This window comes from Schistocerca serialis, chromosome 4 (assembly GCF_023864345.2).
Source record: "Schistocerca serialis cubense isolate TAMUIC-IGC-003099 chromosome 4, iqSchSeri2.2, whole genome shotgun sequence".
In the NCBI taxonomy this organism is placed as follows: domain Eukaryota; kingdom Metazoa; phylum Arthropoda; class Insecta; order Orthoptera; family Acrididae; genus Schistocerca; species Schistocerca serialis.
Genome location: NC_064641.1, coordinates 972,110,019 through 972,136,748, shown reverse-complemented (window position 1 = coordinate 972,136,748; position 26,730 = coordinate 972,110,019). Strand labels below are relative to the sequence as shown.

The 26,730-nt window shown below is 41.1% G+C and overlaps 1 protein-coding gene across 1 annotated transcript in view; it reads right to left on the bottom strand.

The window, feature by feature from the left end:
- Window positions 1–26,171, bottom strand: part of LOC126473634 (uncharacterized) — a 157,009-nt gene extending 130,838 nt beyond the window's left edge. The window contains exons 1-2 of the mRNA XM_050100819.1: window positions 26,142–26,171; window positions 2,877–3,178 (exon numbers count right to left, since the gene is read on the bottom strand). Coding sequence (XP_049956776.1) covers window positions 2,877–3,148 — 272 coding nt within the window. The 5' untranslated portion in view covers window positions 3,149–3,178; window positions 26,142–26,171. The remainder of the gene's footprint in view (window positions 1–2,876; window positions 3,179–26,141) is intronic.
- Window positions 26,172–26,730: the final 559 nt, after the last annotated feature.

The window sequence follows — 26,730 nt, the reverse complement described above, 5'->3', positions numbered from 1 at the left end:
GATTGATCTATGAGAAAAAATACAACCTTGCATACAAGTGGCATGACCGTGATTTAGCAAAAAAGCCAGTAACAGTCAATGCATTAAAAGCCCAAAAAATTTAAAAATATATAAAAAATAACTTACTGATACAGAAGATATTAAATACACGGGCAACTGGGCCTAAAACATACGAAAGACCCAGTAGGTAGCTGCCCACATTTTTTTGACAAGGCCTTGCGTGGTGTCCTATAAAACACATTACCGTAAGAATAGCTGAGATGTATTCAAAAACAAATGACCAGCTCAATCTGACAAGAAGTACGTACATCTGCATAAATATGCAGCAGATTGCCTTTTCAGATAAGCGGCACCGTCCACGTCTACTAGAATGGGCTCGAGCCTACACAGATGCATCACGCAGTAAATACGTAGCAGCCACAGTTGCTCACACTTCATGTACTACTGAGAAAAGAAATGTACAAATAGAAACGGCTAGCATACACAGCCCACAGCAGGTGGATGGGATTGTGATAGGTTTCCAGATTTATTCACAAAGAGAAACATGACAAACACTAAAGCCATACAAAAGATCTTGCTTACAATTGCAGGTAAAATGTTTATACAAATTGGTCATAGTAAACAAGGCTAAATATCTTTTTAAAAAACAGAAATTATAAAAGCCTATACTGCTGTAATGTAAACGAATAAAATCTGCACAAGGGTACCGAGAGAATTTATTTCTCAGTGCACCAGGCAGTATTATGGCTAAAAATTACTTCATGCACTTTCTTCTCCTTCAGTCAAAACTAGGTCACAGACATGCTAAATAGTGTCATATTACAGTGAGTAACCTCAGAAAGTAAGACAGAATCAAATATAGCCTATCTGGATGCTAATAACTGAGTCATAATACACTGACGGATAAAAAAATCTCGACACCCAGTGTGAGTTGTCCTACATAAATGAAAGTTGGAAGGCGTGTTTGTATATCTGAAAGATGTCACCTGTCCAGACTTCACACCAGTCGCGTAGCAGTGGCACCAGTGACGCCACTGTGAGGATGCGAATCAGATTTGCTTCAGACACGCACTCTAACTGTTGTGAGCTCTAGGTACCTTCGAGATCGGACACGGCGGGTTGACGTCAGTCACGAAAGGCTTAAAGACGACAAGGATGTATCGACACCTCGGTGAATTTGAGTGAGGTCGTGTAAGACGGCTACAAGAAACTGGATGTTCCTTCTGTGGTATTGCAGAAATACCCGGCAGGAATGTAGCCACTGTACACTGATCACTGGCAGTGGTGGTCGAGAGAATGTACAATTGGGAGAAGACCGCGCTTCAGACGACCGTGTGGCACTGCCGAGGGGAAGGCCGTCGTGTTCGGTACGTGCGTCTGCAGCACCAATTTGAGCAGCACAATGCCACGATGAACTGTTACAAATTCGTTAGTTCGAGGACAGCTGAGAGCCAGACACTGTCTCACGTGCACTTCACTTACCTCAAACCACCACCACCTCCTCCTGCGACTTTAGTGTTGCCAAGTGTTGTCTGATCGAGCTGATTCTGCCTCAGTGCTCGACCTGTTGTGCTGCCATTCGTGAACACCATTCCAGAAGGTGTTTTCCAAAAGGATAACACACGCCCGTATACCGCTGTCGTAATCCGACAGGCTCCACACAGTGTCGACGTGTCGTCTCGGCCTGCTCGATCGCCACACCTTTCTCCGATCGAGCACGTACGGGACGTCACGAGATGACGACTCCAGCATCGGCCACAAACTGCATTAACCACCCCCGTGTTGAGCAGCCGAGTGCAACAGGCGAGGAACTCCGTCTAACAAATTGGCATCTGGCACCTCTACAACACCACGAACGCACGTTTGCGTGTTAGAAATTATACTGGTGGTTACACCAGTTATTAATGTACCGGCATTTCACATTTGCAAAGGCTTCTCTCTTGCTAAGATTAATCTGTGATCTCGAAATGTTAATCAGTTAAATATGTTACCTAGACAGATGTATGGCCAAAATTTCATTACTCTACAGTAATTAATTTTCGGTGCTGCGATTTTTTTCCATCACTGTATTTATGACCCCAATGACAATCCTATTTTTCTCCACAACGGTCAAATATTTTCGAGTTTTCGATTTATCTGAAGGTGTTAGGAATTAGAGCATCCCAGACGATGATACCGTATTCGTCCAAGGCACCTATACTGTGACAATCAGAAAGTACTTTTCGTACGTCACAGCCCTCAAACAGGTGGCCTCTGTCACTGGGCGCAATGGGTGGGTTCAGTTTTATTAAGTATTCCCAGATTTTTTACACATACCGTATGCTCGTGGCAGAACTCACCTCAGTTGCTATAAAACACGATTCCGATTGTAATTTTTTTGCGAGAAGTGGCATGTTTCGTTCCAGCTGAACTGGAGCTGAATTTAAACTGTCCCTCCAGACCAGATCGTTCACACTTTTCTAAAACTCCATCGGGATAAAAATGAGGGCGAGGATAAATGAACAGATACACGCTCACATACAAACCTAAAGGAGCAAAATAGAAAGGTAAAGAGATTGCTATACACACTGGCTCATAGGTGGCAGAGGGAAAAAGATTAACGGGGAATTAATAGCATACACACATACCAAGTGCCTCTACCACATCTACCCAACACTCTCTCAATCTAACAAATACAAAAAAAAAAGGAAAACAGTATTCTAAAACTGGAATACATTTTCGGTTAAAACCAGATTACTCCAATGAGTTGACCTGACAGTATGTTTAAATGCAAAGTTTTCAACGTCAACGTTACAATATAATAAATAAAGGTATCACCCCACAATATTTTTTAAAAGCAGAGCAATTCGCGTTTTATGTATTAGTAGGTTTCTTACCCAATATTGAATTCCCTGTCAGCCCACAACTTGGAATCTTGAGACAGCTTTTTCCAACGACGGCACACGTTCGGTACCACATCCAGTAGATCGGTGAAAGCCACGTGGGACAAGATCATTAGCAGCAGTTCGTCTGGTAAGTCATTGATGCCCGTATGCCACATCACGCTGCCTTCAGCGGGCACGTGGCGCCTGCCTCTGTAATTGCAGCCTGAGGCCATTTTGCTGTCGGGTGGGCCTTCAGCCCGCGGCGAGGTGGAAGGAGTTGTCATGTGGATGTCTGTCAGATATGTTCGCAAGCGCTGAAATAAAACAAAATGAGTTATAAACCTAGATTCATACGAATCTGTGGATTTCAACTGCTGGCAACAATGTTAGTGAGCTGATGCTGTTATTCATTGCACTATCACTTGACAGTTTTTTTGAAATCATTTCTTACAAGTGAAAATCGTAAGTGGCGATACCATGCCGACAGAGCGTTGACGTCATTTATGTGACAGATACAAGGCTTAAGAACCAAGCGGGTGACGTTACTAGGGAAAAAAGGATAGCAAAATAAAATATCACGAATTAACACGTTCTCCACTAGATCATAGATGGTTTTGGGTAGAGAATGTTGTTCTTACTAATGACTTAAACACAGTAAAAACTTACACGAAGATTGTTCCCCTCAACGAAATGCCACTGCCAATAAACCCACATGGATCCAGTAAACAGAAAACCTACGCCACCACCAACAAAAACGGAACAGCACACAGCATGCAGGAGAACAGATGTGGAATATGGAAGATAGGAGACGAGTTATTAACAGACTTGAAGCTGCAATACGTACAGCACTTGCTCGTGAAACACAATTTAGAGTCCCGATCCAGCAAACAGTTTTAGTCTGCCAGGAAGTTTCAGTTAACAACATTATGACATTATATGCAAAACTTACGACCAAAGTCTAAAACAAATACCGCATTTATCCGGTTATAAGACGAGGTTTTTCCTAGATCGGTTGTCCGAGAAATACAGGGTCGCTTATATTCGCATATCGAGTAACTGCTGCTCAGGTCAACGTTTTTACATTGTTTAATAGATGAATGTAGGGTCGTCTTATATTTACAGATGAAGCTTTGTCCATTGAGGTCTCATATTCATAAAAAGGTATTTTGAACGATCCCGAACGGTAGTGTGTAGAAAAAAATGCTTGCGTTCAAAGAGAAAGGGATTTATCGATATGCCGAAGCACTCGATACAATATTGACTTTCTCGATCAATCACGTGACATTAGACTCGTCGTGCGAGCGCTAGGGATACGCGAGAAGCTATGTACTAGAAACTACGACAATCAAATGATCTGCTTAAAACCTGACAATTCTGTGAAACGCCCGAGGAAATAACATTCAATTCTATCAACTTAAAAACTTCTATTGTATTTGAACAGGTTCGTAATAAAAGTTCTCATACATATGGATACTGTATACACTCATCTATGTTGCTTTTAAAGTAAAGGTAACATTCAAACGGGAAGATGTTCTCCTTCGAAAACCATTACTTGATTCTGAACCCAAGTCAATATTTTGTTTATGACAAACTATAACGATTTGCCGCTTGGGTTGCAAATGAGAAATTCGCTCGATGTTCACGATGTGGCGACGTCATTTATCCACTACGCCAAAAACAGCGGGTGAAAGCTGCAGCTGATAGACATTTATCTTTGCCGTAGTCAGCTTGGTTACGAGTTGTATATTCTTGTTAGTTTTTGATCTGTGCTTGGAAAAAAAAATGTTATCTCATGAAAAAGCTGTTACTTCATAAAATATAAAGGCTCCCATAGTGGTGACCCCGAAAAATCGTAGCAGAAGCATAAAGAAAATATATGTACCGACGAGAATAATGAATTCAGAGACAAAAGCATGGTGCAGTGGAATCAAGATTGAAGACTACAGTCTGTTCGACCAAGGATCGCGGTCCACGCCCTTTGATTCGCCACAAAACGGAACGACAGATGTTAACGCAAAAGATGGGAGTACCTACGCGCGACACGGAAATGTTAAGCTTTCCGCGTTCTGGCCGACGCGCCCCCAGCTTTGGTTTACGCAGGCTGAATGCATATTTCGGCAGCGTGGGGTGTCTAACAACATTGACAAATTTAATATAGTGGTTTCACATCTAAATTTAGAAGTGATAGAGCAAGTAGAAGAAACCTTGTTGCAACAAAATTACTTTGTGCTAAAGGAAGCTCTCATACAGCATTATACGTTGTCACCAGATTTGCGACTACAAAAAATTTTCGCACACGAAGATTTGGGCGACAAGACTCCGTCACAAGTACTCAAAGCCTTACGTTCATTAGGCGGCCCGGAACTCCTACCTGAAGAGTCTTTACGTCTAATATGGCTTCGTAAACTTCCTGCCAACATCCGTGCCGTCATTGCAGCAGAAACAGACTTACCATTGCAAGTCTTAGCAAAAAAGGCAGACACCATCGCAAACACCTTAACCGAAGTTTCTGCGTGTTCCGAATTCAACTCCAGCCAGGATAGAGGCCCAAGAACGTGTAGTGTGATGGAATCTGACGTCAGTGAGCCAGGAACATGCAATAATACTCCCCAACAGCAGTGCTCATCGACCGAACCCACCATACAGCAACTGGCAGCACAAGTGGCAAAACTCAACGTGCAAGTAACTTCACTCCACCAGCAGCTACGAAGTCGCAGTTGGAAAAGACGAAGAAATGATATCCAGCAGGATTTGATAGATCAATGATGCTGGTACCACAGACGCTTCGGTAACACTGCCCGTCAATGTATTCAACCCTGCAGCTACCCAAAGTTACAAGGCGGGCGTTAAAGGGCGCTAACGTTCGTCAACAACAACATAGGCGCCCGAGTCATAGCGTGATTCAAAGAGGTGAAAACGCCACAGTATCTGCAGTCAACCAATCACACCTATTGTTCGTGTTGGACCTCTCTTCAGGTGAGAAGTTTCTGATTGACACAGGTTCAGAAGTCAGTGTTTATCCAAGAAAGAGAGGTGATATACTCACGACAACAACGCAACATGTGCTGACTGCGGCAAACAATTCCAGAATATCTACCTATGGTGAGAAACAGTTGGCATTACATCTAAATTCCAACTTCCATCCAAAATGGACTTTTGTGGTTGCTGATGTGCCGAGCCCTATAATTGGGGCGGACTTTTTACGGAACTACCGACTTATGCCCGACCTGGTTTACCGTCGTTTGGTGACAGTTCTCACAGAAGGGATATTGCCTACTGCGTCTTCCGCGTCGGTTCAAGTACAGTGCGATGTGCCCGTGTCTTTCCGCACGAAGATTTCCGGCTCCTCTACCGCGTCATCCGCGTCGGGATATTGTGATACGATGTCGTATCGGCAACTAAGCGGGGCGCACACGTGTGAAGACAGCCGACAGTCTTAACGATTCGTATACTGCAGGCAATATCAGGGCACTGTCGGAGGAATCACTTTTTCGTAAACTGCTTCAAGACTTTCCAGCACTTACCGAACCCGTCAACGCAACCAGGAAATGCAGACACAATACTCAACACCACATCAGCACGACACGAGGTCAACCCGTTGCCATCCGCCCGCGGCGTCTGCCTCCAGAGAAGCTGCTCGCGGCGCGAGCTGAGTTCGACAGACTTCTAAAAACAGGTATTCTAAGTAGGTCTGATAGTTCGTGGGCATCTCCAATTCACATGGTCCGTAAAAAAGACAATTCATGGAGAGTGTGTGGAGACTACAGGGCGCTCAATGCCCGCTACCCAGTACCCAATGTGACTGATTTTAACAGTACGATTAGCAATGCCAAAATATTTAGTGTGATTGATTGCACCAAATCATTTTCCCCGATTCCCATGGCTCCATCTGACATTAAAAAAACAGCAGTTATCACACCATTCGGTTTGTTTGAGTACAATTTTATGCCATTTGGCCTCAGAAACGCTGCCCAAACATGGCATGCATGAGGTGCTTCGAGAATTACCGTTCGTATTTTGTTATATGGACGACATTTTAGTATTCTCTGGTTCTGCATATCAGCATGTCGAACATCTGCGGCAGTTTTTCCGCCGTCTGACACAGTATGGCATAATTATTAACGAAACAAAGTGCAGGTTTGGAAAACGCGAGGTTAAGTTCCTGGGATATTTGGTTTCAGCAGCAGACCTGTCACCTTTGCCTGAGCGGGTTGAAGCAGTACAACAGATGCCCCTTCCCACAACTTACAAAGGACTTCGCAGATTTTTAGGCATGCTCAACTATTACAGACGTCACTTACCTAAATTAGCTGCCGCCCAAGAGCCACTCACAACGTTACTTGCAGGTAAAAATACAACAGGAAATCGTAAAATTCCATGGAGTCCAGATGCTGAAGCAGCTTTCCATGACTTAAAGAAATGTCTTTCTCGGGCAACACTACTGGGACATCCAAGATTGAGCGCTCCTTTAGCGCTCATGGTTGATGCGAGCCAAACAGCAGTGGGTGCAGCGCTACAGCAAGAAGTTGATGGCAGATGGCAGCCGCTCGCATTTTGCTCTAAAAACCTGACTCGACAGCAGCAAAAATGGAGTGCTATTGACCGTGAGTTGCTTGATATTTACTTAGCCATAAAGCATTTTCGCACATCTGTCGAAGGGAGACACTTTGCAATTTTTACCGATCACAAGCCGTTAGTAGCTATATTTCGACGAGACACAGAGCTCAAGTCACCACGTCAGTGCAGGCAAGTCGAGTACATTGCACAGTTCACAACTGGCGTGCGTCACATTTCAGGAAAAGACAACCTGGTCGCAGATTGCCTGTCTAGGAATTGTGCCAGTTTAAATACAATTCGTTGGACCGAGTTAGCGTCTAAACAACGAGAAGATCCTTTCTTGCGCCGTCTAATAGAGGAACAGAGAACTGCGCTGCAGCTCAGACGTGTGTCTGTCCCAAATGTTCCAGACGGAATTTGGTGTGATGTAGCAAAAGGAAAGGAGCGACCTTACATACCAGAACAATATCGTCGCGAGATTTATAGTGCACTACATAACATATCACATCCAGGAGTACGAGCTACAGTCAAGTTAGTTTCCTCCAAAGTAGTGTGGCCTGGAATACAAAAAGATTGTCGTGCATGGGAGCGTGGATGCCTGACATGCCAGCGTAATAAAATCAGCAGACATGTCTTTGCACCTATTGCTGACTTCCCGACGACATCTGCAAGATTTTCACATATACATGTGGACACTGTGGGCCCGCTATCATGTTCTTCAGAACAACGCTATTTGCTCACAATCATTGATCGTTTTACCAGGTGGCCAGAAGTAGTTGTAATACAAGACATTTCTGGGGAGTCGGTTGCAAAAGCACTGTTGCATTCATGGTTCTCCAGGTTTGGCGTTCCGCAAAACATAACAACAGATCGCGGAAGGCAGTTTGAAAGCCAACTTTTCCATGAACTTTTACTACTGTGCGGGTGCAACCACCTACGCACCACAAGCTATCATCCATCTAGTAATGGAATGGTGGAACGACTACACCGCACGCTCAAAGCTGCATTAATGTGTAGTTCCACGTCATGGCCTGAAGCACTACCGCTGGTCCTACTCGGATTGAGAACGGCCGTGAAGGAGGACTTACAATGCTCTTCCGCAGAATTGGTTTATGGCGAGCAATTGAGGGTTCCTGGAGAATTTATCGTTTCAGCATCTACACAGCCGTTCGCCCCTGAGCTATGCACGCAATTCGCGAGACAACTCAGCGTTAGAATGAGAAACATCAAACCCACTAACCCTGTCAGACATGGAGACCGGAGAGTGTTTGTACATAAAGACCTGCAAGCAACGTCCCACGTGTGGCTTAGGGATGATACGGTGCGCCCGCCGCTTGTTTCGCCTTACTCTGGACCATACAGGGTAATCACAAGAGGAAGCCACAGCTTCAAAATCGATAAGGATGGTAAAGAAGAGACAGTCTCAATTGAGCGGCTTAAACCTGCTTACACCGAAGAGGGTACACTCCTTCCTCGGTCTGCAAAATCACCCTGAAACGTGGAGGCCAAGGAAACAGCAGTCTCGCCGAGCTCTCGGTTTCAGAAGAGGACAACGAAGCAGCAAGTGCAGAACAGGAGCAGCCATTGCCTGCACCAGATGTTTTCACGAGAGCTGGTAGAAAAGTCAAGTGCAAGTTTCCCCACATACCTGGTGCACCCGGCTTCAAAAGGAGGGGGGCTGATGTGGCGACGTCATTTATCCACTGCGCCGAAAACAGCGGGTGAAAGCTGCAGCTGATAGACATTTATCTTTGCCGTGGTCGGCTTGGTTACGAGTTGTTAGTTTTTGATCTGTGCTTGGAAAATAAAATGTTTTCTCATCTCATGAAAAAGCTATTACTTCATAAAATATAAAGGCTCCTATAACGTATTAGAATACCGCGGAAAAACGTTACCAGCATTTAATCAGTTTTGGAGCAAGCTGACGAAATTCAGACGAAACGAGAAAGAAAATTAATCCAGAATTAAAAGTCTAAAGAACGAAATAAATCACATTAGACTGATTGCAGTTGTTATCGCAAGAATAAATTACAGAGGAAAGACGCGTTTTGGAGATAGTATCGAGAGAAATAAATACGTCGCGGGTTCGAGAATTGGATTGAATCGTGATTGTGATCTTTTATTATGTACTGGTTGTTGTTGTTGCACATGACTTGCACCGTGGAAGACTTTATCGTCCACGTTGCTCAAGAACAGCACTACGGAACGTTGGATGCGGCACAGTCAAACAAGTTTGGCTGTGAGCGAGCAGAAAGTACGTCGTGTTGCCAACCATGGTAATGTATACTGCATAGTTTGGTTTTTTATGAACATCTACCACATTGAAACTGCAGTTTGCCTAAATTCATTTGCATTCGAAATCGAATTGACTTTAAAATTGGACAAATACTCAACAATAGCATGTATTTCTGCAGGATATGCTAACAACCTAGATTGGGGGCCAGTGGTGTACTTACGTGTTTCGTGCGACGATGTTGTCGACGCTCACCGTGAGATATGACGGGAGTGTATCAGCTGCTGGTTCTACACAACCAGCGAGAGAGCGGCGGGCACACGATATGTTTGGAAGCAAGAGTCATTGCAACATTCACACATCAGTATCATTTACGAAACACTGATGTTTTTTTTTTTTTTTAAATTACGTTCTTTTGATGGCGTCCTCCTGTACGAATCCATTCGTGAAATCTGCTGTTGAGATTCCTCATTGACCACTGCCACATCTCAGCTGGGATACTGTGAATTGGATCCCGAATTATCTGTTTTTAATCATCCACAGTTCTTGTTCGAGTCGTGTAGACTTTGCCCTTAAGGCAGCCCCACAAGAAAAAGTCACAAACGGATAAATCTGGCGATCTAGGGGGCCAGGGAATGTTACCGAATCGTGAGATCACTCACACGGTTGCCGGACAATTCTCGCACATATTCCATCGATTGCCGTGCAGTGTGTGATGTCGCTCCGTCCTGTTGAAACCAGGCCTCTTGAACGTTTGAAAAGTCGTTCAATGCAGGTGTAAAGAAAGTTCGTAACATCTCCACGTAACGATCTGCAGTGACAGTAATTGTGTTTCCCTGATCATTTTCGAAAAAATACGGTCCGATAATCCCATGTGATAAAACACACCATACTGTCACTTTACTAGCGTGTGAGGGGCGCACGTGAACGTCATTAGAATTTGTGTTTGACCAGCAACGGTAGTTCTGTTTATTCACATAACCTGGGACATCAAAATGTGCCTCATCTGATATCCACAACTTGTTTAGAAACTGTAATGCCCCTACGTAATATAATATTATTGTAATATTCCCGCTGCGAGTACCAGCGATGATGCGCTGCCGTAATTGAGATGGCAACGCTCTTTGCTGTGACGACAACGCTCTTTTCTGTGAAAAAAAAGGCATTACATTTTTTTTGTAATTGTTGGAGGTAAGGAATGCGGATTGGACGTTGTGATTTTTTGAGGTCAGGTAAGTATGCATATAGAAGTAATTTTGAAGTGCAAGGGAGATACAACTTGTAATCGCAATTATAAAGAATAAAAAAATGTAATTTGTGAAAAAGAAGGTAAATATCGTCTACGAACTTTTATTCGGTGTTGGATCCCTGGGCCTTCATACAACTATTAGTGTGTTAAGTAATACAGTACATAGTGATTTCTTCGCGAATTAATAATACTGGGAGAATCTGCTACTATCACGGTCCGAACGACGCGCAATATTTCGCCGCCTGCCTGTGTGTTCAAGACGCTCCCTAAGCGACCAGTTTGTTACTCAGAAGATATCATCATACCGCCACTGTTGTTATACCTTCCCATTCTGCAAGTGTTTTCAGAAAATCTTACGGCGACTGTGAGTATTGTAGCAGCCACGAGAGACGGAGTCTTCATCGCGAGTTGTAGCAGTTTTCTCCGACTTTCCCTGGTGTTCTCTGACAAGGCAACCTCTCCATCGCACCCCCCTCAGATTTAGTTATAAGTTGGCACAGGATAGGCCTTGAAAAACCGAACACAGATCAACTGAGAAAACAGGGAGAAGTTGTGTGGAACTATGAAAAAAATAAGCAAAATATACAAACTGAGTAGTCCATGGGCAAGACAGGCAACATCAAGGAGAGTGTGAGCGCAGGAGCGCCGTGGTCCCATGGTTAGCGTGAGCAGCTGCGGAATGACAGGTCCTTGGTTCAAGTCTTCCCTCGAATGAAAAGTTTAATTTTTTATTTTCAGACAATTATTATCTGTCCGTCCGATACGAGGTAACTGCGCCGTAGTATGGGGACGCTACACCTAAACAAACATCGAAACACACGACGTCAGTCGACTACAGTGCACGAAAGAGAGAGTATTCCTGCTAACGAGGCTCCTGGCTGGCAGCTGACTGTTCGCTACTTTTTTGGGAGTGATTATCACATCCACAAGAAAACTTAAATCGGGCAAGGTAGAAGAATCTTTTTACCCATTCGCCAAGTGTACAAATCGGGTGGGTCGACAACATATTCCTGTCATGTGACGCACATGCCGTCACCAGTGTCGTATAGAACATAACAGACGTGTTTTCCTGTGGAGGAATCGGTTGACCTATGACCTTGCGATCGAATGTTTTCGGTTCCCATGGGAGAGGCACGTCCTTTCGTCTACTAATCGCACGGTTTTGCGGTGCGGTCGCAAAACACAGACACTAAACTTATTACAGTGAACAGAGACGTCTATGAACGAACGGACAGATCATAACTTTGCGAAAATAAATAAAGTAACCTTTTCACTCGAGCGAAGACTTGAACCAAGGACCTCTCATTCCGCAGCTGCTCACGCTAACCACGGGACCACGCCGCTCCTAAGCTCTTGCTATCCTTGATGTTGCCTGTCTTGCTCATGGACTACTCAGTTTGTATATTTTGCTTTTTTTTTCATAGTTCCACACAACTTCTTCCTGTTTTCTCGATTGAGCTGAGTTCAGTTTTTCAAGGCCTATCCACTGTGCCCACTTATAACTAAATATGTGCGTGTGTGTGGGGGGGGGGGGGAGGGTTCGATGGGGAGGTTCCCTTGTGAGAAACGGAAACCTCCGACCGCCAACTCATCCTGTACCTAACCTGTCTCTCCTTACAGCAGCCACGAAGAAAACATATTCATCTATAACCAAATGTTTTCACAGACTGTTTGTATTAAGACTGGTAAAAAATTTCAATATGTACGCATCTAGGCAAAAAAATCAAAAGAGAGTTTTAAATGCAGTACCTGTCTTATCTGTGTCAAAGCGAAAGGTCAAGTTAAGTATTTGTTTTCTCTTTACGACGTAGCAGCTCATTTTAAAATTCATCGTCATTGTTTATTTTTGTTATTTGTTGACAGAATCCTAATCGTTGTCCTTCAGTTGTAGTTTGTACGGATGAAGTTTTAAATCAAGATGAATAATTCTGCGAAACACTCTGTCGGGACATTCAAACCACTGCTGCTCGCTTACGAATTGAAACCCGTGGGCTGCGTAAGACACACCTGCGTTGAACATCAGCGTTCGCTGGAGAAAGCACACTTCTCGGTCGTCCTGTTGGTTTCTTCTTTAGGGCAGATCCAGTCTCTTCAAAGTTATTTATTTTATCGTGCGTTTCGACGGAACGGCATCATGACGTCCTAAATTATAAAAACGTCCAAACTCCCTCTGCGCCGCTACCAAACCATCACTGTTTTCATAAAACATTTTTATGGCTAACGCACCCTGCTGTCCTTTCCACTGATCCACGATTACTGAAATGGCGGACTGTTTACTAGCTGTCACGCACACACAGTGCTGCCACCTGCCCATGGCTGGCACTACTCATTTCGAACATACCCAGTATTGTGTCACGCTGTATTTGTGACAATGAAGATATACAGGGTGACAATTATTGAACTATATGAAAAAAAAGTAAATTAGGTACAAACTACGGCGTTCACATACTTTATTCAACATCTCTACAGATATTCGGATTTACATTATGACATGTTCGATATGCCTGCCATCGTTGGCGGTGATATGGCTGGAGCAGACAAACTGCGAAATTCTGCATGACCAACTGAAGTGTCGGAACATAAATGCTGTCGATGATCTCCTGAATGGATGTTTTCGGCTGAACAATCGTTTTAGGGCTATTTCTGTACTCCTTGTCTTTAATATATCCCCACAAAAACGAGTCGCATGCGTTCAGATCCGGAGAATATGCCGGCCATGGAGGCAGGAATTCGGTCTCCAAAGTGCGCCTCCAGAACATTAAACACTCTCCTGCTTCGATGGGGTCGAGATCCGTCTTGTATGAACCAGATCTTGTCGAAATCAGGGTCACTTTGGATAATGGGGATGAAATCGTCTTCCAAAACCATGTTCCATTCAATAATCTCTGTGCAATCAAGGAATATCTCACGGATTATTCCGTGACTGGACATTGCACAGAACACAGCCATCCGTTGAGGGTGAAGGACTTCTCGATTGCGAAATGCGGATTCTCAGTCCCACAAACGCACCAATTTTGCTTCTTGACGAACCCATCTAAATGAAAGTGAACTCTGTCGCTAAACCAAACCACTAATTCCCATCATGCCCCACTGCCAACAGTGCAGCTTGAACGTCCTAACGCAAACCGTTCAGAAGTTTTGATGTTTTTATTTTGTGTAGTTCAATAATAATCACCCTGTAGGATCATGACCGCATGATGATGAAAAATATTGATACAACAGACGAGCAGTCTAAGTAAACAAAAAAGGTAGTGAAGTAAAAATTAATGTAAACAGTTTTTTTTCTATTTCTCCTTATAAAACAATAAATGGCACGAGTGTAGCTTAGGTGTATGTTAGCTGTTTAGGCAGAAAAAGTTTGAAATTTTGATTAGTGAGAATATTTAAAAAAATTATTTGTCCTCAGGAAACTTCTCAAGAAAAAGGGGTGTCTTTTTAAGTTCAAGGTCGTTGTATAATCGGGTACATAGAATATAAACGAAAACATCCAAATCACCATTTACGTAACAGATTGATAAGACATCATACTTTAAAGCATATAAGAAATACTAGGGCTCTTCACAAGACCCAACATTTACTAATTAGGATCAAGTCTCCAGTTCTGGCCACTACACCACTTATGGCCAATTTGATGTGATTACTGAACTGTAAAGCTTCTTTTGAACACCAACAGGTATGAACAATATGAACTGTTCGATTCCATTAGATATTGAAACATTTCTTTGACTGTTCTTGTTTGGAGTCATAATTTTTTGAAAAAGTCTGTGTTGTATAAGATGAGTTTTGTAGCGTTTCCTTTACGCAAAGCATAATCTGATTTTAGTTTTCTACACATTTAAATAAAACTGTGCCTTTTGGGAGGTAGGGCTAAGAATTATAGTTTCATTTCTTACACGTTAAATATGATACAACTCAAAAACAGTTTTCCATGTTTCTTTATGGCTTTTCTTCCCCCGGAGTTTTTCTTTTAGTGGTTAGAATGACTAATGTATGGTTTCACTGTGCTCTGTGTGTTTCTGAAACAAGGGACCGATGACCATTGCAGTTTGGTCCCTTTAATCTTTAAACCAACCAACCAAACCACTGAATTTCTATGGCCATTACAAGATCTTGGTTCACTGTTACGGCACAAGTAGAGACATGTGACCTATTTTGGCCACTTCTAAAAATACGTACAATGCATCTATAATACAGTTTTGGTCTACATTCTACGTAGACCAGTTTTATTTAATTAGGCACATTTGAAATATTTCTGGTGTTTTTTTATATCAAGATATACCTAATTAATTGTCTTGCCTGAACATCTCATATTAATTTATCTAACCTCATAATAGTGAAATATGCTACCCATATTATGAAAATATAATGTTTTTTAGCTCAAAGTTTTGAAGTCAACGAATGAATAAGCAAAGTTAAAACGCACAAGAGACTATTGTTGATGGTATTATGGCTACTACTGCAAACAAGTTGTACAATGCTCCAAGAACATTAGTAAATAAAATTTCTGGTCGATCTCCACAAGAATGTACAGTGCACTGTGGCCTACGTTCTGTTGAAAGAGGGAAAATACGAAAATAAAAATAATAATATTGGTGGGTTTGGTTCTGGACTGTTTCAACATGCGATTTCCAGGTAAATCTCCACATATCTGCCTTTTCAATAGTTTTTGAGCAGATACATAAAGTTCGAAGGCTGCATTAGAAACAATCAACCTTGAGAAAAGTGATATCGTGGCTTTCTTAAGAGAGGTAAATTTTTGTCACAGAAACATGGTATAGGTTAATGGGACTCGAGATTCTTCTACAGAGGACAGAAACAAGAAATTGATGCCAGAAAGCATCTGAAACGCTGAAACATAAGGATATGTTAAATGACCCTAACAGAGTTTTTTATGTGGATAAAACCTTTTTTCTGGCTCCTAAAAGGGAATTAAACATAGATTGTTTCTAGGCCCATCATTACAGTACTTTTTGTTTAATTGTTTTTCTGTTTCACTGAATTGCTGTAACTTTTATCTCCTATTTTTCAAGTAATTTTAAACTTTTTGCTATAGTTAACATATAGCCTATATCGATCTGTTCTTCAGATGGTCATAAGTGGTTTCCCAGCACTACTCTATATGGAACAGATAATTTATCAACCCACAGCCCATCTTGTATTCATATGCCAGTTTACAGAACATCATTTAACTATTTATTATTGATGAGCATCCTACTTCCTGTAAGTAATTTTCCACGAGTAACCCACTGCTGTAACTCTTGTACTCTGCTTGCTTAATGTGCCTTGAGACACATAGGAGAGTTGAGCATTTTTAATCTTCACTTTATCTTAGTCACAGCACAAGCTCAACAGACAAAAATGTTCAATACTTCTTCAAGTTATCTCCCCTTTTCCCTGTAATCATAGATACCACCACAATCACTTTTGAATCACATTAATTTAGATATATCATTTAATGCACGAGTTCTAAAGGGTGGGACCTTGTGTTATGTACTTCCAAGTGTGGGAATATGTCTTTTACCTTGTGTTATGTACTTCCAAGTGTGGGAATATGTCTTTTTTTTGTAACTGTGTACTCACACTATTTATTCAAATATTGTGCCACTTCAGTGTTACCTTGCATCACAGGCTTTCAATACTAATACCAATTTAGTAAAACAAGGCACCATGGCTGTTGAAAGATGTGCATACACGAAGTGAAAACACACACATGTAAACAAAAAAAAAAAAGACATATGTTTTGCAGAAGGAGTTTTTCTGTAGAAACTCCATACTTCACTCATAAATATGTAAAAATGTGTACAATATTATGTAATTTGTACAATGTTATGAAAAGTATGGACTGCTACCCACCATATAACGGAGATGTTGTGTTACAGACAGGCACAACAAGAAGACTGCTTCGTTTTGTTGTGCCTGTCTGGGACTCAGCATCTTCACTATGTCCTTTTCATAATGTTATGAATATTCTATCCTGGATTTCCCACTGTTTAAAAATGTCTACAGTAGTTTCCAACTGAAGTCTCTACAGCTGGATTCTCTTTGATGGACCACTCATCAGCAATACAGATGTGTCCGATTCCGCCCATCTACTTTGATCTGTGTTGGTGTCAAGATGGAGGACACTCTTATTTCCAGTACATACAATATGTCGTCCATAACGTCACTAAAATAAATGTCGTTGTAAAATCCATACCAACTAACATACTACCAAATAGCATCGAACTATTAACCATATGACGAACTAACAATTTCAAAACGGAAAAGAAATCAGTTGCCAATAACTAGCAACAAAAAAAAAAAAAAAAATAAGTCACTGTCAAGTTAACACAAACTCCCAAAAGATCGAGTGACACATAGATTTAAGTCACTGCTGCACTAACAACATTCACAAACAATTCAGAAACACTAGAGTACAGATTAAGTACCATCACTTGTATAATTCCTGTAGATCATCCATTTTCCTGATTCTTAATTCTGGGACCAGTTCACCAATAACGATGTTAATAAAATTCAGATCAAAGACAAGTGTCTGAAATAGTAGTATGCACACAGACAACAGAGGGGCACCAGGTGTTAATGCAGATTTTCCAGTTTTTTTTTCTCCAGAGCAAGTGAAAATGTTTCTCCACAAAACTTCTGATAACAATAACACAGCAGTGTATCCAGTATGTATAAAATTCTATTGGCTACCTTGGATACTCGCAAGAAGCAACAATTTGCATTAGACCTAGAACTAAGTTTGTTTTTTGAACAAATTTGTTTCTCTTAAGATTACAGAAAGAGGGAGAAGAAAACTTACTGCGAACCCACTGCTAGACATACACAACACACTTCATAGTTCCGCAATTTTTGCCTTGATCACAAGATTTATATGAGATGTCAAATGTTAAACTGAAATGTTCATCGAGGAACAGTTCCATTGCACCCAAAACTGTGCACCACGGGGCAGAAACTAAAATTATTTTCCTTCTTAATTTAAGTTCTTCCTTAGCCAAACTTCTTGCCTGCAGCATTCCTTCAACAGATGAACAAGATGTAAATTGGGGTGACTAGGAGCTTAACAACAAAAATGGCAGCAGGGGAAGATGAAATATCAGTGGCAAGGATAGTGAAGACTGCAGTGCAGACTACAAAACCTTCAGCACTCATTGAAAATTTATCCTTTAGTGTTTCCTTTGCAGTTAAGGTACCAAAAGTGAGGCAGACGTAAAATATAAAACTGCCATCCCATATCACTTCTTTCTGCTTTCTCAAAAATATCACAGGAGCTGATGAAATTGAAAGTTACTATTTACCCAGCCAACAATGAACTTCAGAATTGCAGCCATCACGGTCTCTGTCCAGTACGGGAATTGCGCTCATAGACTACACGCAAGACACAATTAAAAGTTTGGAGAAAAATAAAAAGTTTCGTAGGAATCAATTTAAATCGGTTGAAGTCATGATCCGGGTCAGCGGTAGTCACGGCGATGCTTTATCTAGTGCTCACAGGTTGCCAATGTGTCAGTTTCGCGTAGCCAATACCACGATTCTCTAACATAACCAATCAGACGCAAGAGGAGTGTCAATGTGTTTCTAGAGCCAAAACTGAAACCAGTGTCTCGTTTGCTGCTTTTCAGTGTATTAGCGAGTTCCGAGAGAAATATTATGCGATTATGGCAGCGAGTGCTATGAAGGGAACTGATTTAAATAATTTAGTTGTGCACGGCGACATCGTCCGTGGGTGTATGACGCTTGGATTAACTGCAGAGGCACGAAAATGCATCAAATGCGGTGGTGAAATGCCTTTTAAAGAATCACAAACTTGTGTGGATGGAATCATCCGAAAGTGCAGCAAAAGCTGCTACTCTGAGCAAATGGAGTGGATCGATGTTTTTTAATTCAATCACGGGAGAAGGTAGAGGATCAATGTTTATTAATAATAGATCGCATGTTCGATGTTTTAATAAAGATTGATCCACCTACCTTCTCCCGTTATTTAATTAAAAAACATTGGTCCACTTACAAGCAGAGGTCCATCAACTTTTTAACTTATCTATACGGTGACGCAGGCACCACACTGCAGCCATTCACTCTCGTGGGCCCTAGTTTGCGAGTAACTGACGGATAAAACATTCCGAAAGTAGTATGATAACAGTGCTATAAAAAGCTTGCATTACATCGTCCCTTTGTGTGGTATAATGGATAGGATAACAACTTCTCATCGGGTAGATTATTGATTTGAAGCTTATCCCAAGCAAAAAATTTGTTTATTTTTAGATCTTTATCGAAATTGCTTCGACCATTATTTTTATTCCATTAACTGGTTTAAATGCAATTTATTTCTATTCCTTTGTCAAATTATTTTAATCACAGTATGAAAGTTTTTATTTATTTCAGCCGGCCGGGGTGGCCGTGCGGTTCTAGGCGCTACAGTCTCGAACCGCGCGACCTCTACGGTCGCAGGTTCGAATCCCACCTCGGGCATGGGTGTGTGTGATGTCCTTAGGTTAGTTAGGTTTAATTAGTTCTAAGTTCGAGTGGACCGATAACCTAAGAAGTTAAGTCCCGTAGTGCTCAGATCCATGTGAACCATTTATTTCATTTTTTCTTTATATCATTCTTTTTCCAATTGAAATTTTTGTACATCTGAATTTAATTATATTTACCTACCATAATATTCAATTATTTGAAAATTTCGATCAGCTAAAAAAAGATGGAATAATCTATTTATGTTTGTGCAGTAGTGTGAAAAATGTATTTCTGTTACCAGATGAGCAACTTTTTAGCACAATACTAGCCATACATTACCATGTAGATACTTCAAAAAGGCGATCACACCTCTCCTTGTTAGCGTGCTCACGCAGGTCGATTGGCGACTACCGAAGAACGGGATACAACCCGTCGGCTTTGGCCAATGACGTCGTAATTTGCCAGACATCATTTGTTACACAGATTTAACAGCTGAGACGAGTGTTCATAAACGCAGGAAAAAAACAGATGGCAGCCAGTAATATTTCGACCATAATGTTAAGGGTATCGCTTGTTTGAGTCCTAATACTTCTGTAAAAAAATAAGGGAAAGAAAAGGGATAGAAGTAGCTGTAGCATAGAATACCTCACCTGACATATTTATGAATTGTATCTCGAACTGCAGTCAAGCTGTGTAGGTTAACTGCAGTACGGGACACAAATGTAATGTACGTGGATTTCTTCGGTTTAGTTTGTATTAGTATCCTATTGTTCAGCTGAACTGCATAAGTCAACTGAAATACGATATACAAATTTTACAGGCGTTGTTTCTTTCGCCTTCGCTACCACTAATAGTCTGTTCTTACGTAGTTAATATTAATAGCGAAGGCAGAAGATAAGAAAGAATAGGATACTACTGTTAACGAAAACGAGGAAATCGACGTACGTTACATTGGCAACCTCTACCTCACGTCAACTACGCAAAGGCGGAAGAAGACGACACACACGGGATACAAATTTTACGTCTGTCGGTCTTTTCGCCTTTAGTAGTGCAGATTTTCTGACTGACCAATAACCTTCTGAACTATTGGTACAAGCCCCAGTCGATGAAGATCTCAATTCAATATTATGATTGACAACAAGATGCTGAAAACCCCTGTTCCCCCTGTATGTAGAAAAACCATCAGAAATGACTACGGAACCCTCTGCAACTTGATCTTCAATTAATTTCACCAAAACTTTCTTCGTTCGATTAGGAACTACTTTAAAAACTACATCGTCATATTCTGGACCTGAAATTACAGCCCCCCAAATCCATAATCCTACCGCAGGTTCCCTCCTGTTGTACTTCGTTTATATATTATACAAAACAAGCACCAGTCTACAACGGTATGCTCAGATACACGACATTCATGCACACGCAGCCACACAGGATACCTCAAACACCACCACTACGTATTTTTTTTATATCCTTCAAGGCCAGGTTAGATTGCTCAAACCATGTTCCTCGTCTAATTGAGTGCCATAGCCGATCCTTGCTACACCTCCATACGAGTAAATCGTGAGTACGACGAGCAGACACACTTATCAGGTGCATATGGTCGCCGCACTCACGACATCGAACGTAATCAGCAAGAAGACCAGACATTTGCAAAAATCGAATGGTTTCCATCATGTCTACGCCCACAGGCTCCTTTAAATCATCTATATTCATGGGAATAGATAAATCCATACCTACAAACGAAAATGAAAAACAAAAATTTTTCTAAATTAAAAAACTATTCGTCCACATTATCTCAAACTTACTAAGAATGAAATTAAGTACCGACTGAATTGGATAGAACCAATTATTTAAATCAACGCACACGAAAAAAATCTTATGCAAGTCTAGCGCTGTCTTTTAAAGCCACATTGGTTCAAATGGCTCTGAGCACTATGGGACTCAACTGCTGAGGTCATTAGTCCCCTAGAACTTAGAACTAGTTAAACCTAACTAACCTAAGGACATCACAAACATCCATGCCCGAGGCAGGATTCGAACCTGCGACCGTAGCGGTCTTGCGGTTCCAGACTGCAGCGCCTTTAACCGCACGGCCACTTCGGCCGGCTCAAAGCCACATTCTTTTTTTTTTCAATGTACAATGATGGCGCTTATCCACAGCAGACAACCTATTTATTATCTATGGCTCGAAAGTAAACACATAATATCTAAGAGTAATCTATGACATCATTGGTCAAAGTGGAAAGGTTGTATCCCGTTCTTCAGTAGACATTACCATGTAGATACACTACTGGCCATTAAAATTGCTACACCACGAAGATGACGTGCTAAGGACGCGAAATTTAACCGAAAGGAAGAAGATGCTGTGATATGCGAATGATTAGTTTTTCAGAGCATTCACACAAGGTTGGCGCCGGTGGCGACACCTACAACGTGCTGACATGAGCAAAGTTTCCAGCCGATTTCTCATACAGAAACAGCAGTTGATTGGCGTTGCCTGGTGAAACGTTGTTATGGTGCCTCGTGTAAGGAGAAGAAATGCGTACCATCACGTTTCCGACTTTGATAAAGGTCGGATTGTAGCCTGTCGCGATTGCGGTTTATCGTATCGCGACGTTACAGCTCACGTTGGTCGAGATCCAATGACTGTTAGCAGAATATGGAATCGGTGGATTCAGAAGGGTAATACGGAACGCCATGCTGGATCCCAACGGCCTCGTATCACTAGCAGTCGAGATGACAGGCCATGGGCGTACCCAGCGAGGGGTAAGGGGGGGGTCAGCTGCCCCCCCCCCCTAGAAGATATTCGCAGTTTTTCACTAGTTTACTGTTTTATTTAATAAGAAATGCTGCATGTTTTCTCGGATTGCACAAGTGCATTTTTGTATTTACAATGTTTATTAAAGCAGTTTTTCACTGGCTTACTGTTTTATTTAATAAGAAGTACTGTATGTTGTTTCGAGTCCTTGTTTCCTGAGACTAGTATGACCTGCCCCCCCCCCCCCCCCCAGTTCAGATCCTGGGTATGCCCTTGTGACAGGCATCTTATCCGCATGGCTGTAACGAATCGTGCAGCCACGTCTCCATCCCTGAGACAATAGATGGGGCCGTTTGCATGACAACAATCATCTGCACGAACAGTTCGACGATGTTTGCAGCAGCATGGACTAGGAAACCTCTACAGACAATACTCACTCAATAGTCAACTATAAATTAATGTTTTACAAGATTTATAAAAGTTAATGTTTTGGGTATCTTATACTATACCCTGGGACTCAATGTCGATTTTGTTCACGTCAGTGGAAGTGAGGTTATATTTGTTTTCCGCTTGATTCTCAGGCTTGACTGATGAAGAGATCACTGAGTTGGTCAACAGAATTGATCCAGATGAGTCTGACGTAGAGTCTGATGATGAAGATGACGCTTTGATACAAAGAAATCAAAGTGACGAAAGTTCATCAGATGAAGAATCTGTACCTCTTGCTAAAATCCGAGAAAGAAGCGAGTTTTGGAGGTATACAGATGTGTAAGGATGATTGTGTTATTAAAGAAATTACGGTCTCTTACTAGATGGTTTACTTAAAAAAACTAATTTGCCTTTTTTTTAGTTTTCAGGTGCTTAGCACTTCCAAAAACCTCCGATGCAACATTGCTGCCAGCACATCAGTGGCCACAGATGAACTCAAGAAACCATTTGAATACTTTTGCAAATACTTCCATGGTTCATTTTTTACGGATATGTCTCAATTCACAAATTATAGGCATGTTAATAAAACAGAAAAATCACTAAAATGTACTGCAGAAGAAATGGACAAGTTTTGGGGAGTGAGCATTGTTGCAGCATCTAAGAATGTGCTGGGAGAGGAAAAGTAGGTACCCACTAGTTGCAGACAATGTTTCTAGAGACAGATTTTAGCTACTGAGGAACAATATAAAATTAGTTGACGACAATGCTGTTAGTGAACAGGAAAACATTACCACTTTTGGAAAATAAAACCAATATTGGAGACTGTTAGAAAGGGATGTTTAGAAAACCATCGGTCAACGGAAATATCTATCGATGAGCAGATGATTGTTTCATGGAAAAGTGAAAATGAAGCAGTATGTAAAGCGAAAACCTAACCCAGAAGGTTTGAAGAATTTTGTCATGGCACACCCTCATGGCATACCCCTTTATTTCTGTATGTATGAAGGAAAAGGGAAAGAAATTCAGTCTGAAAAAGTGCCCCCTCCAGAGAAATTAGATGTAAGAGGCAGAGTAGTGGTGAAACTTAGTGATACATTGACAGAGAAGTCATTAATTTATGTTGACAGATATTTTACTTCTGTTCCCCTCCTCGACAAGTTACTAAGAGACAGGAACATTACTGCCACTGGCACAATAATGCTGAGTCGCATCCCCACACGTATACGGTTTGAGGAAGATACAACAATGAGAAAAACAAGAGGCAGCCATGATCAGGTGGTAAGGAATGACGGGAACCTAGCAATTATCAAATGGTTTGACAACTGAGTGATTTATTTGGCTTCAACAGAACCAAGTGTTGAGCCAACTGAGAAATGCACTTGGTGGTCTAAAAAAGAGAAAAAGTACATTCAAGTTCCTCGCCCATGTGTAGTAAAGGCATACAATACTTACATGGGAGGTGTTGACCTGTTAGATAGGATGGTGGGAAAGTATGGCATGAGAGCCCGGACCCACAAATGGACCATCAGAGTGATTCATCACTTTATTGATTTTGCAATTGCTGCTGCATGGTTGGAATACAGAGAGACTGCAATGCAGAATGGTATTGCAAAGAACCATACAGTGCCATACTATCAGCTCAAGCTTGATATTGCAGAAAATTTGGTGGATTTTCACCAACAGTCAAGTTTACTGATCGAACCTGTGGAGCAAGAACTAGACTCCGAAGATGAAGGAAAAGACCATGACGTCCCATCCCACTACCACCAATGGAAAAAAGAAAAGCAAGCAAGCTTCATTTGCCTGAAATGATGAATCATGTTCAGAAGAACAGGTCAAAATGCTGGGCAGAAGGTTGTGGAGGTCTTACTTTTGTACAATGTGAGCAGTGCAAAATGTTCCCTTGCTTCATTGCTGAGAGGAACTGTTTTAACAAATTCCACAAAAACTAAAATATATTTAGTGTAAGTGTTGTTAATTTATTGATACTTGTGATAATACCAAAAGAGGGACAATAATTTGACACATTTTGCTGTGGTAATTTCGTTTATATATTTTTAATTGTTTACATAATATGGTTAAAAATTTTGATACCAAATTTCTTTTTTCACCTATCATGGTATTTACAGAAAATATGAACAATGTGTGTAATACTTCTGACTGGAATTTTTTTGGAATAAATCAAAATGAAACTGCATAGTTGTGTATATAAATGCGCTGCTTGAGTCCCAAGGTATCATACGTGATACCATCTATAAAAAATTGTGAATGGTTAACAACTTTTTTTGAGGTCATTCATAGTTAACTAGCATTAACAGATTGCAGTTAACACAAATTTAGCTCACTTGAAATTTTAATATATGCTCGGGACTGGAGAGGATATACGTAAATGACTTACAGCTACAATATGATACAGCCAAAATTGTATTACATGCAGATGACGAGTTTTTGAAGTCACTCAATTTTAGACTCATCACATTCCACTACTGATGAAGCAGCAAAAAAGTATTTAGACTCGGTTTAGTGCAAATAAACTTACAATGAATGCAATGCAAACAAATTGCACTCAGGATGAAGACATTAATCTATTACTGCATGACAGACTAACAGAGACAGTGCAGTTTGCAGAACTTGTAGGGATTCTTATAGATGAGGCTATAAATTGGAAACATAACGTAAGATTTCTTCTACACAGACTTAACTGATTTCCACTGAGTGTTGTCGCAAGTGTTTCCACTTCAGAAGGCATCAGAATGGCAGACTTGGAATATTTTCATTCCGTTGCCTCATATGGAATAGCATTCTCGGCAAACTCAGAATCTGATTAAAAAGAAATTTTATCTTACAAAAATGAGTTGTTCGAATAATTACCCACAGCCGTACAAACCTATCTACAGGTCTCTTTTCAAGACATTAGGAATACTTACTCTGTCATCACTCTATATATTTAAAAGTGTACTCTTAACCAAAGCAAATCTAAGCACTCTCCACACAAATGCCGACTATAACATATGGAATAGGAATAATCTACACACCGAACAAACAAAAACAGCAGCAACTCAGAATCGTATAAGCTCTACAATGCATTAAAGACTTAACGGATGATATAAATTTTAAGTTGGAACTTTGAAAATTTTGTAACTCATAAACGTTGCAATTCAGTATATGAATACCTCTCATATCAAGGAAATGATTTTATAAACTTATCTCCAATATAATGCAGTTCTCTGATAAGTCCTGTGAGCTTATACTATAGTATTTTACTACCTTTATTACTCTTTGTTTCCCAGTAATAACTACATATAGAATAAACTATTATATACCATTCACATGCAAAGAAACTATAAATTTACTGGTAAATGTTGTAAGCAGTTACATTTCGTACATTCCATATTTTTAATTTTTATGTATGGCAAGTCCAATACCATTTGTACAGTGGCTTTGATGCTAAATAAATAAATAAAACTCATCGTCTAGCTGTATATACTGCACGGACACATTGCCGTAGTAAGGTCCGATAGTTCGCGAATTCGAAGCAAAAACTAAACAATACGAAGATTGAGTTAAACGGGTAAAGGAAATGAGCACAGAACTTACCGCGCTCCGCTTGCTTACGATGCGCGCAACATGTACACACCTACACACACTGTCTCGCAATCGATACTGTGAGACGCTCTCCCGAATAGCGCCGAAGAGAGCCGAAGGGTAGAGGTCTAGCATCGATCGCGTAGCAGACGGAACGACGTCATCCCGGATTTCCACGCTACATTCTAGATAATACGAAACTAAAATAGAAAGCACTTGATCATACTGTTTATGGCTGGCTTTATATTGTTCCAGCCTGCTTTATCACAACTTTATTTTGCCCACTGTCCATTGTCTCACAAACTTGAGTCATTGTTGCAGTGTTTTGACACGACGAAACATCAGCTTCTTCATCCCGATCTTTCAGCAAAAACATCGCTATTTTATGGCTCTCCGCTGGGTCAGCCCTTCCAAACAGAATGCGCTGTACAGCTCTTTTCTTTTTCGTTGTAGATCGATTTTTCTCTTCTGGCATGAAGTGCTTATCATTGTGACTGCGAATTGCAGTTAACGTTGCTTTTGTGGAAACTGTCTGTTTTTCGATAACACGTAATACACTAAAGTCTATTCACCGAGAGCTGGGACGAAACATAAACAGTGT